The following is a 16,055-nucleotide window of genomic DNA, read 5'->3' on the forward strand; positions in this document are numbered from 1 at the left end:
TGCAAATCTATCACTTCTCCTTTTAAAACTTTCCAGGGGTTTCCTTTTACCTTTTGCAGGAGTCTCCAAAGTGGAGTGCCTTTAAGATGATCCTTTAGTGAAGACATCAGCATCATGGTGGCACCAGTGCTTCCTTTTCTCTCCCTTTGACTTCTAACGAATCAGACATCCATAACTGGACACAAGTGCCTCTGCACAGCATACCAGGACACCTGAGAGAGAGTCATCCGTGTATCTGAAATTGGGTGAATGAAACCTCAAAGGACGCTAGGGAGCCAAGGGAGATGTGGTGACACTGGCTGTGGCGGCAGCAGCAACCTGTCCAGCAGAGGAGGTGGGAAGTGAAAAGGGTAAGTGTAAGTCTACTCAGCTTGTGGGCTGCAGCTGGAGGGTCCCATTGCTTTTCAGCAACACCCCAGATTTCTGAGGAGAGATCTCCGTGACAGACCAGTAATGAGTAAAGGAACTGAAACAGTAATCAAAAAAATTCCAACACAGAAAACTACAGTACCAGATGGCTTCAGTGGTGAATTCTACCAAACATATAAAGAAGAATGAACACAATCTTTCTCCAGACACTTCCAAAGTATTAAGGAGGAGGGAACTCTTCCAAAGTCATCTACAAGGCCAGCATTACATTGATACCAGAACCAAATGAGGATACAAGAAAACTACAGACCAATATCCCTGCTGAATATAGACGCAAAAACTCTCAACCAAATATTAGCAAACCAAATTCAAGGACACACAAATAGGATCATATACCATGACCAAAGTGGGATTGATCCCTTGTATGCAAGGATGATTTAATATATGCAAATCAATAAATGTAATAATATATCACATCAATAAAATGAAAGAAAAATTACATGATCATTTCAATAAATGCAGAAAAAGGATCTGACAAAGTACAATATCCTTTCATAATAAAAACCTTTAACAGATCGGGTAAAAAAAGAATATACCTCAATATAATAAAGGCTGTGTACCATAAACCCACAGCTGTTAATGGAGAACAATTGAAAGTTTTTCCTCTAAGATCAAGAACAAGACAATGATGCCCACTCTCACCACTCATATTCATTATAGTATTGGAATTCCTAGCTAGAGCAACTAGGCAAGAGAAGAAAAAGGCATCCAAATCAGAAAGGAAGAAGTAAAATGTCTCTATTTGTGATGATTTGGTTTTATATATAGATAATCCCAGAGTCAACCAAAACACTGTTGGGACTAAACAATTTCAGTAAAGTTGCAGGATACAAAATCATCATACATAAGTCAGTTGCATTCCTTTACACTAATGATGAAGCATCTGAAAACAAAATATTGATAAAACCATCCCACTCAAAATAGCATAAAAACAATATACTACTGAGGAAAGGTTTAACCAAGGAAGTGAAAGATCTGTACAATGAAAACTACAAGACTACTGAAAGAAATCAAAGAAGACACAAATGGAAAGACATCCTCTGTTCATGGATTGGAAGGATCCAATGGAGGACTTTCCTAGATGTCCTTACTACCCAAAGCTATCTACAGATTCTGTGCAGTTCCCATCAAAGTGCCAAAGGCATTCTTTTACAGACATAGAAGAAAGAATCCAAAAATTTTTGTGGAACCACAAAGAAGCCCCAAACAGCCAAAATAATCCTGAGAAAAAAGAACTAAGCTGTGGATATGTGTTCAGATTTCAAACTATATTACAAAACCACAGTAATAAAAACATTATGGTACTGGCACAAAAATAGACACATTGACCAATGGAATAGAATAGAAAGCCCAGAATTAAATCCCAGTGGTCACCTAATATTTGACGAGGGAGCCAAGAACACCCAATGGGGAAAGGATAGTCTCTTCAACAAATGGTGCTGGGAAACCAGAGAAGAACACATGCAGAACAATGAAATTGGATGCCTATCTAACACCATTCACAAAAATTAACTTGAATAGTGATAAATGCTGTGAATAAATGCTGTGATAAATGCTGTGAATAAAATAGGCTAATCTGATAGTAAATCAGGAGATGAGGGGGCAATTTTTGATAATGTAATCAAATAAGGCCTGCTTTGAATATATTAACAGAAGTCATACATTAAAAAAAAACTTGAAATGGATCAAAGACTTAAACATAAGACCTGACACCATAAAACTAGAAGGGGAGAAGCTCCTTAATATTGGTCTTAGCAATGATTTTTTGGACCTGATGCCGGAAACACAAACAACAAAAGCAAAAAACAAATGGGACTACATCAAGCTCAGAATTCTGCACAGCAAAAGAGACAAAAAAATGAAAGGATAACCTACTGAATGGGAGAAAAAATTTTGCACACCATATATTAAATGAGGGCTTAATGTCCAAAATATATGTAAACAATACATACAACTTAATAACAAAAAAACCCAATCCAACGAAAAAATGGGCATAACTAAATGGACATTTTTCCAAAGAGGACATCAGAATGGCCAACAGGTACATGAAAAGATGCTCAACATGCCTAATCTTCATGGAAATGCAAATAAAAACCATAATAAGACACTTCATACCTGTTAGAATGGCTGTCACCAAGAAGTGACATAACGGGTGTTGGTGAGGATGTGGTGAAAAGGGAACCCTTATACAATTGACACTTAACACAAGTTAGAACTGTGCAGGTCCACTTAGATTTTGTTTCAGTAAAATCTGAGGTTGGTTGAATCTGTGAATGCAGAAATGCTGTTGTTCAAGGGTCAACTGTACACTGTTGGTGGGAATGTAAACTGGTCCAACTAGTATGGAAAACAATATGGAGGCTCATCAAAAATTTCAAAATAGAGCTAACATACTTCCAGGTAAATACCCTAAGGAAAATAGAATTTCAAAGAGAATATATGCATTCCCAGGTTTACTGCAGCATTATTCACAATAGCCAAGATATGGAAACAACCTAAATGCCCATCAATAGATGAATGGATACAAATGATGTGGTATATATACACAATAGAATATTATTCAGCCACGAGAAAGGAGGATATCCTGCCATTTGCAACAACATGAAGGGAACTTGAGCACATTATACTGAGAAAAGTCAGAGAAAAACAAAGACTGCATGATCTCATGTGTGGAATCTAAAATAGTCCAACTCAAAAAACAGTAAAATGGTGGTTACCAGGAGATGGAGCTTAGAGGGATAAGATCGATGTTAAGGGTACAAACTTGAAACAAGTAGCAAATAAGCCATAGAGATAATGTACAATATAATGAATATAGACAACAATATTATACTATAATTATATAATGTGATAAATATCACTACAGTGGCAATCATATTACAATATTTAAATGTATCAAGGTAACACACTGTACACCTTGAATTTATACAATGTTATTACATGTCAAATTTGTTCAATTAAAAAAAACCCTTATAATAAAGATGTTTCTAACACAGCTACTTGCAAGCTGTGTTCAGCACAGTGTCATTTCAGGGACTGGAAGTGATACCCACCCATTTTGTAATGCATGTAGTTAAGTATTTAAGAAGACATAATAAAGATACTTCCAACAAAGCTAGCTGAAGCTGTGTTCAGCAGTGTTATTTCAGTGCATGCAAATGATACCCATTCTGTAATGCATGTAATGAAGAAAAACACTTGTAATTAATAAAGGTGTTTCTAACAAATCTAAATCTAAAAGAAAAAAAAAAAGATAATCCATTGAGGTGTGGTGTGGAAGCCTGGGAGGGTGGTCTTAGCACTTTTTATATATTTACACAAAACTTTTGAGTGGAGAGTTCTATGTTTTATAACTTTATATTTATCTATGAATATTGGTTGCATAGGTGTACCTTTTCCTTTATGATCAGGGATATACAATTTAGAGGCCTGTGTGGTTAAGTCGAAGCCCCTGAGCCTCCTGTCACTTGTCTGCTTACCCTTCTATTCTCATCAGCATACCTCAACTTTTATGTACTAGTAGTAATGCGCAACTAGTCCCAATTCTCCCGTATAAAGGGCAGATTCCTGCCTCCTTGCTTTTGTTCATTTTACCTTGTTGACCTGGAACTGTTCTCCCTGGTTATTCCTGTACTGTAGAGTTGAGGCATCATTTCCTCCTCCAGGAAATGATCCCTGTTCATCACTCCCTTCTCTGCCATGCCTCACCTCCCTCTGTGCCACCACCTCTGTGGTGCACACGCCACCACCACACTGTACCGAAACGTGTAATTCAGGTGTCTACAGCCCGCTTGTAAGCATACCTTGCTTACTAAGGACGAAAACTACATGTAAGCAGAAGTGTACATACAATTTTAGGAGATTCACAAATACCCCCAAATCTAAGGACACTTAATTAAAAACTTTGTAGACAATGAATTCAGTAAAAGGCCTAACAAGCTTAGTGCCCAGACAGCCACTACAATTCATGCTCTTGTCTACATAAAATCCTGGAACTCCATTTCAATCCCAGGGGAGGCAAAAAAGGAATCGCTTTAATATCTAGTTAACATGTTCATTAGTATTCTTAAGAGTATCTTAACATATACCATGAGATAATCCAGTTTTGATGTAAGCATGAAAAAGGCAAGTAAATTATGTATTAAATACCATATATTCTTACTGTTTCTCATAATACGTTAATGTCCTATTTAAAAACGTATTTTTTTGAGAGACTGCAACAAATAAAGCCTTTATTAACAGGCTGTTGAGGAAAATTTCAGTGTTTCCTTAAAAAAGCTGCTTTATTGATTTCAGTGGCAAATTTATAAAAAGTTAACATGTCTTGATCTATTCAAAATTATGATTTACATTATTAACACAATGACAACTGCATGTGTACAGTTAATACTGCACTCACACTGTACATCAATAAAAGTAAATAGCCAAGGGGTTCTTCTAAGTTTTAAGATTAAAAACCATAATGCCTTGAAATAAATAGCATGATTACAAACAGGTATTATCTAAAAATACAAACATACATGCTTTACAACACCTCCCGTTCTCTCTTCATTCTAAAAACCTCATTTACTTCATTTACAATTTGTTTATAGTTTTAAACATGCTTTTGTAATCTTCACAGTTAACTGATTTAAAATGAATGCTTCGGTCTTCAAAATAATTTTAATGGTGGATTAACATCGATAAAGGTGTATTTAACATTGATCAATGTTTGAAGTGTCAAAGAGCAAAAGAAAACAATCCTCTTAAATATGTATAAATATTTAAATATAGAAAACCTCCATCAATAGTTGAAACAAAGTACATTTAATGGTTGCATTGAAAAGGAGAAGTGGGCGATTCACGCCAGGGGAAGATTTAAAAATGAGACTTTTCAAACACTGCCTATGGGACAGCCTCATACTTTGATAACTTAAACCTCATTTTACTTAGATATATAGAACTATTTAAAAAAATCACACCCACAAGTAAAAAATTGGTAATCTGTTTACAAAGTGCAATATCTCAGTACAGCAAATTCATCTCAAAGAAAGAAACAGAGTACGTGTGGCTTCTTGGCCTTTAAAACTCCCCTGGTTTCCATTTAGATTGTTTAACATTTAGTTGTGATACGTAACACAAGAAGCCTGTGTAATGAAGCTTGGGCCCCTTAATACCTGCTATTAATTAATTCCAACGTAAGAGTATGAGACCTGGAAAGTAAACTGTCAACATCTGACTGATGAGGTACGGATTATGTGAATAACATTTATGGCCTGGTACCAGTCAGTAATCCCAACACAGACTATTGCTCTGTAATGAATTCTGTATGGTTTGCATGTCCTTCAACAACTGAAGATTTTTCCTGCTTTTTTCTCCAGGTCTCGGTTTGGCAGAGTCCTTCTTATTTGTGGTCCCTGTGGTTGCAGAAGAACGGCCGCTGCTGTTTCCTTCTTCATCAAGAGTCTTTTTGGTGGTTCTTAATTCCCTCTTCTGCTTCTCCAACTTCTGTTTCTCCAGCTACACCAAAAAACCAAGGCAGGGTAAAAAGGAGAAATTAATGAAAACATATTTTTCTGAAAACTGGTATTTCTAACTCTCATACTAACATACTAACGCATATAATATATTCTGGGTTTATATTTTTAAAGGCTTCAAAAATCTATTGTACCAGTCATTTAACAGTGTTTAAAATATATAGTGACATAAAAACCTGTAAACAAGAGTCAACACATCAATTCTGGTGCTGTATCAGAAGTTAAGACTTGCCAAAGTGTAGCACAGGGTGAGTGAGAAGCAAGGGAGTTCAGGGGAAGGTCTCAAGGAGGCGGCAAAAAAATCTGACATGGGAAATGCAAGACAGGATTTTAATACACGAAGGAGAAAGGCATCCTAGAAACTAGTCTGCACAGACAAAGAAGCACGTTGCAAATGGATGAAGGGATGTAATGGTAATAATACTATGAAAAGGATTTTTAATTTTATTATTTCACCTTTTAGAATAATTTAATTTCAAATAGGGAGCTTTATTTCTACTTTAGCTGCTGGCTGAAATAAATCGCTGCTGGCACACTGGTTTTCCATTAGAATAAAGTTAAATCTAATGTACAGGAAACAAATTAGATCATTACTCCTATAGGAATCATTTGCTTGTATTTATTCTTTTATTTTTAGTATGTGAACTTTGGAAAAAAAATGCTTAAAAAGCTAGGTTTTGGAGTTGCAAAGACCCCAGTCTGCATCATACCTCTGCCATTTACCAGTGAGCCAGTATGTCCTTGGGCAAGTGACATAATTTCATTTTAGGGGATGCCCACCTTCCAGGACCTTGGCTCCAGCTTCCTCATTTGTAAAATGAAATATATACTCAGCTCATAAGCCTTCCATGAAAATTAAATAAGATGACATAGAGCACTCAGCATTGTGCCTATTACATAGCAGCCAATTAATAAATGTCTGCCAACCTGTTCTGCTACCAGTCTTCTCCGTTTCAGTCAGCCGTACCACTGTCCTCTCCCTCCACCACATGATATCAGCAGCAAGCAGCCCTGATAATTCTATTTCCAAGACTCACCTCAAATCTGTCTACTTCTCCCCAACTGCAGTCACCGGTGGCCTCTGATCAAGATAAGCTTAAACGGCGTAGCTGGTCTCTCAGCCTCTCTCCTGCCTCTATCCCCCTCCCGGCAGTCACGGTCATCTCTTAAATACACCAATCATTACATTTCTCTCTGGATGGAGACCCTGGAGTGTGACTTCCCATTGCACTTAGTAGATGCTAAATACATGGTTGTTTTATTAATATAATTAGTAACATAAATGGAACTAAAGATCTTTTTCACATATTTACATCTGATTTATTCCTTTAGAAATTAAGAATTTCTAGGTGTTTTTAAAAAGACTTGGGTAAACTTAGAACCATTTAAACTCATCACAGAGGTAAAGCTTGTTCATATAAGAATATTAAATATATTCAGTACTTGGAAGATGTATTTTAGATTATAAAATCTACTCTAAGAGACGTCAAGACAGTGTCTTCTTTCTTAGCCTGCTTAACACCAATTCTTAATAACTAGTGCAATGAATTAATAAGTGTCTACAGTGAAAAATACCTCCTGTAGCTTTCTATCTATGATACACTTACAAGGGCATCAATTAACATATTTGAAGAAAAGGGGTTGTTTTGTTCTGTTTTACTCTTTTTTTTTAAATTATTTATTTATTTATTTATTTATTTATTTATTTATTTATTTTTGGCTGTGTTGGGTCTTCGTTTCTGTGCGAGGGCTTCCTCTAGCTGCGGCAAGTGGGGGCCACTCTTCATCGCGGTGCGCAGGCCTCACTATCGTGGCCTTTCGTTGCGGAGCACAGGCTCCAGACGCGCAGGCTCAGTAGTTGTGGCTCACGGGCCCAGCTGCACTGCGGCATGTGGGATCTTCCCAGACCAGGGCTCGAACCCGTGTTCCCTGCATTAGCAGGCAGATTCTCAACCACTGCGCCACCGGGGAAGCCCTGTTCTGTTTTACTCTTGTTTTTTAATCATTAGAAACGAGTTAAGGAAAACAGAGTTACCTGGGCTTGATATTTTCGAACTTTAGTTATTTGATTGGCCTTTGCCTCCATCCTGCCCACTAACGCCTCCAGTTCGCACTCTAGGTTGTCTTTCAGTTCAGTGGTTGGTGATTCTTGGATAAGTTTCGCAAGCTGCTGGTGATCACTGTATAAAAAACAGAAGGAGAGCTTGGTTAAGTTTCCTATGTTAGCTGGTTAAGTCCACTACATCTCACTCACCATGGGACCACTGCTCTGCGCATTAAAAAACGACTCAATTTTGGGACTTCCCTGGAGGTCCAGTGGTTAAGACTTCGCCTTCCAGTGCAGGGGGTGCAGGTTCGATCCCTGGTCGGGGAGCTAAGATCCCACATGCCTCGCGGCCAAAAAACCAAAACATAAAAAAACAGAAGCAATTCTGTAACAAATTCAATAAAGACTTTAAAAATGGTCCACATAAAAAACAAACAAAAAAACCTAAAAAAAAAAAAAAAAGACCCAATTTTTTAAAATAGAGCAAAATTTTCCATATTATTAGTGATAGTGTAAAAGTTTACAAAAGGTACTGGATGCAAATGCAAGAAGAGTTCTTAATTTCAAAGCACTAATTATTTACATCTCTGCCTCCCCAACAAGAGCATTACATATGTAGAAAAGGAAAGTCTAGAGAAGGATCTTGTTCTTCAAACACTCACTTCCTAACTTATCAGTTACGTTTAGCCAAAGTCAATGTAGATCAAGCTCCCAAACAAGGAAATAAAACTTAAATGTAAACCTTGGTCTCCAAAACATTTAACAGTTATAGAAAAAGCAGAGATTTCACCCAGAACAGTTGTGTTGGTTAAAGTCCTAGTAACTTGTTCAGTGGTTGGTGCAAGGACTGTGTTCAACAAATATTTCTTAAAATATTAAAATATGAAAGACGATAAAGTCACCAAGAAGTTAAATGAGGTTTTAGAACTAAATATAACTAAAAAACGAAAAAACTGAAACTCACAAGCTCATCTGCCCAAATTCATCTTGTAAAGTCTCTAAGACTTCTGCCAGCTCTTCATTAATGCTGCTAGAGGGGGAAGGCGCTGCTGACTTCTTGCTTTTCCCACTTCGTGAAGACACTTGCTTTGCCAAAGGAACACTGCTGACTACTCGATCATTGCACAAGACTTTACTGTGTTGCTTCATTAGATGTAAGACATGCTGAACATTGGCTACCACGGCATGGCTGGGGCTGGTGGACTGAAGAAAAATGAAGAGAAGTAATTGAAGCCACATCCTCTAGAAAAATGTTTTCTCTTTCCCCCCTAAGCCTGGGTAAAAAGACCCTCTCCGCCTCCGCAGAAAAGCCTGTGATACAAACCTCCTGGTGTACAGTGCATCTCCAGTCTCCCCTTACTCTCCACCCTAGTGTTACCCACTCAGTTTACACACCCATCTCTATTAGCTATGGACGAACACCCCAATTGTCCCCTGCTCCCAGTCTCTTCAGTCTCTAACTCCATAGTTCTATCAGTTATCCTCCGAAAATATTATTCTGATCCCGTTCTTCTATTTGACACCCTTTAATGTTAAGCTCGCTGACTCTAATGTCCAAACTCCTCAGCACAGAAATCAAGGCCCTATAACACTAAGTTGCAACTTCTACACCTTGGCCTCATGTCCCACTATCTCCTACCTGTTCTCCACTATTTGAATGAACTGTATTTGCACATGTCATTTCTTTTGTGTGCCAATTTTTATACCATTTTTAAAAACCAGTTCAAATACATGATTTGTAAAGACTTTCTTAAAACATCCAGGTAATTAATTGGTCCATTCTCAGATCACCTATGGCATTTATCTCGATCACAGGATTTATCACAAAATATTGTAATTGTGTTTGCATGTCTTTTTCACTAATATATTAAGTAGTGTAAGCACTTCCAGGTGGTAGGGACTATTACCGTATTCATTTCTCTGTCCTCTAGTAGGAAGCATTAAGTTCACGTTTGTCACATAAGCAATGGGAAAAACCTGGTAGCCCTCTCAAAATTTTTCTTTTTGTTTTGAACACTACACAAGTCTCAATGTGCAATTTCAATTCATAAACAGATGGTTGGGCCAGCGCGGCTCCATGAGCAGGTTAAAGTGCACAGTCCGAGGCAGCAGGCCAAACTCCATCAGCGTGTGGCCACGGCTTAGAAGTGTGCATTTAAAAGTCTGCCAGCTGATTCTAATCAGCCAGGTTTGCAAACCACTCAGCTAAGCTAAACAGATGCTCTTTTTATCCTAGTTTTTGTTGTTAGGTAGCACATTGAATTTAGTAATATATATACAAAGATGTATATACCACATCCAAGTGGGGTTTATTCCAGGAATGCAAGGCTAGTTCAATGTTTGAAAATGAATCTATGTAATCCAGCATATCAACAAGGTAAAGAAGAAAAATCACATAACCATATCATTTGATGAAGAAAAGCATTTGAAAAAATCCCAATACCCATTAAGGGTATAAACTTTCAGCAAAGCAGGAACAGAGAGAAATTTCCTCAAGTTGACAAAGAGCACAGACAAAGAACCTACAGCTAATATCATACTTATTGGTGAAAGACTGCCTTCCCCTGAAGATCAGCAAAAAGGCAAGGATATCCACTCTCATCACTCTTACTTACAACATGATACAGGAAATCCTAGCCAGTGCAGTAAGGCAAGAAAGGAAATAAAAGGCACACAAATTAAAAGGGAAGAAATAAACTATCCTTATTTACAAATGACATGATTCTTCACATAGAAAAGCTTACGTACATCCAAAAAATAATTCCTAGGACTAATAAGTGAATTCAGCAAGGTCACAGAATATAAGATTAACATAAAAACCCAAATATACTAACAATGATCATGTAAAAGCTGAAATTAAAACAATACAATTTACAATCGCTCAAAAAATTTGTATATAAATCTGATAAAACAGGAATGGGACTAATATGATGAAAATCCTGATGAAAGAAATCAAAGATCTAAATAAGTAAGAGATGCACCATTCTCATGGGCTGAAAGACTCAACAAGGATGTCAATCCTCCCAAATTAATACAGTTCCTATCAAAATTCCAGCAAGACCTTTTCTTTGGTAGAGAAGTTTCTTCTAAAATTCACATGGAAAGGCAAAGGAACTAGAAGAGCTAAAAGAATCTTGAAGTTCTTTTTCCTGTTATTTTTCTGACTCCATTTATTAAGGAAATTTTATGTCTTGAATCCAGTAATTTAAAAAATTGGAACGTGTATTTTGTCTTTTAAATTTCATTTTTTCTAGTAATTCACCTTTATTTCACTTTACAAATGTACTGGTTTATGACAATGTATAAATAAAAATAAAAACTGGTCCTCCACAACAGACAGTTTGGGAAACGCTCAGATGACAGCACATTCTTAGCTGTTTGAATATTTCACAAAAAGTACAAATTACAACACTTCAAAAGAAGACCTCAGGTTGAAAAGCCCTATCTTTGAACCTGTCCTGTTCAAGTATTAATGACTTCAGTGAGAATTACCAAAGATAGGCAAATTAAATTTGGGGATAACACATATAGAACGGAAGACTGAACTAGATTCTAGTCTAATGTGGGATAGGGTGAATCAATTCCTATAGCGCTTCATTTGATTAAAAATTCTGTGTAAAACAACCAACTCCACAAGTATAGGACCTAGAGAGGCTGGCGCTAGGACTAAGCAGAAGACCTGTTACTTCCGATGACCCCAGAATTAATGAGCGACAGGGGTGCTGTGGCTTCCCCGTGACATCACTGTGATGCTCGGCCGAGTTAACAGACTATCCAGAACATGACAAAGGCTCTCTATCCTGTGCTAGTCACACCACATTTAGAGGACTGTATTCGATTTAGGAAGGGAGTGATGAGGTGGTTAAGAAACTCATAAAGCATATCTTATGATGAATAGCTGAAGAAAAATAGTTATTTATAACCTAGAATAAGGAGATGAGAATAAAGATACAGCTATCTGGGACTTCCCTGGTGGTCCAGTGGTAAAGAATCCGCCTTCCAATGCAGGGGACGCAGGTTCAATCCCTGGTCTGGGAACAAAGATCCCACATGCTGTGGGGCAACTAAGACTGCACGCCACAACTACTGAGCCCGGGCGCCTCAACTAGAGAGCCCACGGGCCGCAAACTTCAGAGCCCACGTGCTCTGGAGCCTGCGTGCTGCAACTAGAGAAGAGAAAACTGGCACACCACAACTAGAGAGAAGCCCGCACACTGCAATGGAGAGCCTTTGCGCCGCAACAAAAGATCCTGCATGCCTCAACAAAGATCCCACATGCTGCAACTAAGACACAACACAGCCAAAAAATAGTTAATTAAAACAAAACAAAAAAACCCATTAATCTATTATCAGTATAAGGTTAAAAAAAAGGTACAGCTATCTTCTAAAGTTTTAAAATTTTTCCTATAGTTAAGGGTTCATTTGGTCTATGTGGATCCCTGAGAGCAGAAAAAAATACCAATGAGTAGAATTTATAGTGACAGATTTCATCGCACTTAAGAACTTTCAAATAAAGCTGTCTAGAACTGTGAAGGGCTGTTTGAGGGTATAATGAGGTCTCATCAGTAGATGTATTTGGACAGAGTACATGACCATTATTCTGGATGTTTACATAATGAAGACATTGGACAGGGAACTGTACTAAGTGGGTCCCAAATCTAAATGAACATTAGATTGAGACTCGGGAACAACTGACTATACTTTCTAGGTCCCACACCCAGAAAATTCTGATTTAGTAGAACTGTGGTGGGGCTTCGTAATCTGCTTTTTCAGATGCATAGTCAGTGATTCTGATGCAGCTGGTCATCCTTTGAGAAACTGTTTCCAGCCCAACTCAAAGATTCTATGGCAAAGTAGAAGAACCTTGGTTAGGAACAAAGGTTCAAAGATGAACCTTTTGACCTTGGTAGGTCAAAAGATGGTCTGCAATCCAAGAAGAGGTTAAATTTAGGGTAAAGGACAGCCAACGACAAAACTTTTTAAAAGTGATTTGGCCGCACGCATCTACAAAGGGCAAGTGGAAAAGCTAGGAAATAGTTAATTCCCTAAGCTTTCACTGAGGATTTACTGTGGGGTTAAAATAAACAAATAAATACCTAAAATTAAAATTTACTCCTCAAGCTTCTCAAATTCACAATCTAGTTGGATACTCAAGGCATCTATACATGAAACAACCAGCAACACAAACATCAATGAAAAAGTGGTATAAACACAATGTTAAGCACTTCTTAGAAATCACCCAGTACTTGCTGATAATTTGATAAAATTATCATCTCCACATTTTTAAGCACTAAAGGAACTTAAGATTCAAGTCTATGTATGACTGCTTCTTGGAGAATGAATCCTATAATAAGCATGTGAGGACAAAGAGGATGCGAATTCTTTTCATTTAAATATCTATATCTAAATACAAATCAACAGGGCTGATACTAAAAATCCAGTGCTACAAACATACTATTTCCTATCTGCAACCACACCTTCTGCAAACCAGAGTCTCTGCTTTTGCTCATAACTTCCCTTCTGCATATACTCTACCTGCTTTAAAGTGTCCCCCCAGTCTCCTCCCTGCTCCCCCACAGTCCCATAAAACTTTCCTTCATCTCATTCTCACATCACTATGATCCAATTGGTAAAAAAGCTGAAAAATATTTCCGCCGTTTATAGGTATACAGGCAGATGAGTGGATTTAATTCAAAGATCTAAGTTGTACAAAAAAAGCCAGAGTTCGACCAACTCACCTTTCCAGCTACAAATGGCATATCACCCAAGCATAATCTATAATGTGGTTGTGCAGCAAAATAGTTCCTAGAACCTTTCTGCATGGAAAAGAAAAAAGAAGAGCAATTTTACTCACATGATGATAAAAGCTGGCTATATAGGACTAACCTGAAACTTCAGCTTACTGCTGGGCTACTGCTTGTTTTATCTCTATTGGCATTATGGTCTGGAGCTCCTAATAATACTCGTCAACACATATCCTAGCCTAGGGAAGGCTAGGAAAGAAAAAATAGTTCCTGACAAAACATCAGTTACAGTCTCAGTAGAGAAACTGTGTGTGTGTGTGCGCGCACGCACACGTGCATATGTATATACATAAACTTTTAAGTGCAAAAGATAATGCGATACTGAATAATAACTAACATCTGTGCGGTGCTATGTAGTTCTAACACTTTCATATATATTATCTCACTGTCAGGGTGAACATTTAGAAGTAGATATTACTTATCCCTATTTTCCCAATGAAGAAACTGAGAATGAAAGAGATGTACTCATCCAAGGTTGAAGTACCACATGGTTTGTAAGTGTTTTCACATAAACTATGCCAAGTAATAACCAGCACTTTGACTTAATGGTTCTTTTTTCATACCTTTTCTGGTGGTTTTGACTTCTTTTTTTTAATTCTTTTTGCATTGGGAACACATGAAGTTGCCTTATCTTCAAAGATAAGTCTATTTGTTTCTAGACCAGTCTGCAACTAGGAAAAATATGAGAGCCTAAAGTTAATACTGTAGAAATAAAAGCTATGATTCAAATTTGAGATCTGCCACATAAAGGCCTGTAAAAAACCTACAGTAGTATCGTATAGTATAGAATGAAAAACCCATCATAGCTGTGTAGCTGTATCTGGAATCAATCCGTCAACATTTATCCAATATTTTAAATCAATACCACTCTCTCAATTTACTTAAAGTGCTGTCCTATAATTTGTCCTTTCACTTAGCCTGGAAACTTTTAGCTCCTTATTTGAGGTTGGTCCTTAAATTATATCTAATGAGTTAAAGGCAGTATTTCTAACTCCAAACCAACGTTTCAACATTTTCTTCTTTTCATGCACGGCATATACAACAGCGCTAGACACAAAGCAGCTGGAGAACAAAGTACAATTTCTTCCTCTTTTAAAAACTCATACACTTAACAATGTAAGAAAAAGGAACTGGAAATCTATGTCCAAAAGAACTGGAAGGTATATCAGAGAATGTTATCAAGCCCTTTTCTCTAGAAGCTGAGTAACTACATTAATTTAATATGGTAGAAATTCCACAGTTACTAAGGATTTCAAACAAGGACTGCTCTTTTCAACGTTCCTTAAAACATATAATTACACACCTATACACAGGTATGTCTGTGTGTGTGTGTGTGTGTCTGTGTTTGTGTGTATTTGTCTAGAATAGTGGTTTTCAAACCTGCCTATGTATCAAAATTGTCTGGAGTTTATGAGAAAATTCAGATTGTCAGGTGCCTCTCCAGACGTCATGATTTTAAACATTCTAGGCTGGGGAAATTTATATTTTAAAAGTATTTTAAAGTTCTTCAGGAAATTATGATGGAGCTCAAACACTCAGAACCAGTGGATTAGTTAAAAGAAATCCTGAGATCATTACTAATGCTTCCCACAATGACTGCATTCTTTGGGGACAGAATTTATTCAGTGACAAAGGAACACAGGGATTCCTACTCTCAGGAGTGTCTACATTCCCACACTTCTAACGATGCTTTATACATAGTAAACTGAATGGATATAATTCCATGAACATGAAATTACTACTCTGGAAGACCTATGAAGCCAATGAGTTTGAACAGTATACAAAACAAAAAAAATGTGAACTATTTTAACTTCTTAAGTTCTTCCCAGTAGCTGTCATATATTTGTGTGGCAGAGTTTTAACATTTTTAAGTGCTTTCATTATATTTTCTCTCGTTCGATCTCTCCAACATTAAGAAGATGTAAATAAAGACCAGTATCAGTGGTAAAATCCCAAGCTCTGAATGGTTACATATCTTGCCCAGGACTACACAAATTATGGTTAGACTTGGAACCACGTATCAACCCCAGACCCTGTTCTACCACGACAACAGTGTTCACTATCAGAACTCAAAACCTTTACGGAGGGCTTCCCTGCTGGCGCAGTGGTTAAGAATCTGCCTGCCAATGCAGGGGACACGGGTTCGAGCCCTGGTCTGGGAAGATCCCACATGCCACGGAGCAACTAAGCCCGTGAGCCGCAACTAAGCCCGTGAGCCACAACTACTGAGCCTGCGCTCTGCAACGGGAGAGGCCGCAA

At 37.5% G+C, this 16,055-nt stretch overlaps 1 protein-coding gene across 5 annotated transcripts in view; it reads right to left on the minus strand.

The window, feature by feature from the left end:
* Positions 1-5,072: 5,072 nt before the first annotated feature.
* Positions 5,073-16,055, minus strand: part of CEP57 (centrosomal protein 57) — a 42,814-nt gene continuing 31,831 nt past the window's right edge. For 4 of the 5 annotated variants that reach the window (XM_059930558.1, XM_059930555.1, XM_059930556.1 and 1 more), the window contains 5 exons: positions 14,360-14,467; positions 13,731-13,808; positions 8,957-9,195; positions 7,981-8,125; positions 5,073-5,928 (listed from right to left, as the gene is read on the minus strand). In XM_059930558.1, the coding sequence (XP_059786541.1) occupies positions 5,695-5,928; positions 7,981-8,125; positions 8,957-9,195; positions 13,731-13,808; positions 14,360-14,467 (804 nt within the window). In that variant the 3' untranslated portion in view covers positions 5,073-5,694. The remainder of the gene's footprint in view (positions 5,929-7,980; positions 8,126-8,956; positions 9,196-13,730; positions 13,809-14,359; positions 14,468-16,055) is intronic. The other variant, XM_059930559.1, reaches the window with a different exon arrangement.

The sequence above is a fragment of the Balaenoptera ricei genome, chromosome 8 (genome assembly GCF_028023285.1).
Source record: "Balaenoptera ricei isolate mBalRic1 chromosome 8, mBalRic1.hap2, whole genome shotgun sequence".
Lineage (NCBI taxonomy): Eukaryota > Metazoa > Chordata > Mammalia > Artiodactyla > Balaenopteridae > Balaenoptera > Balaenoptera ricei.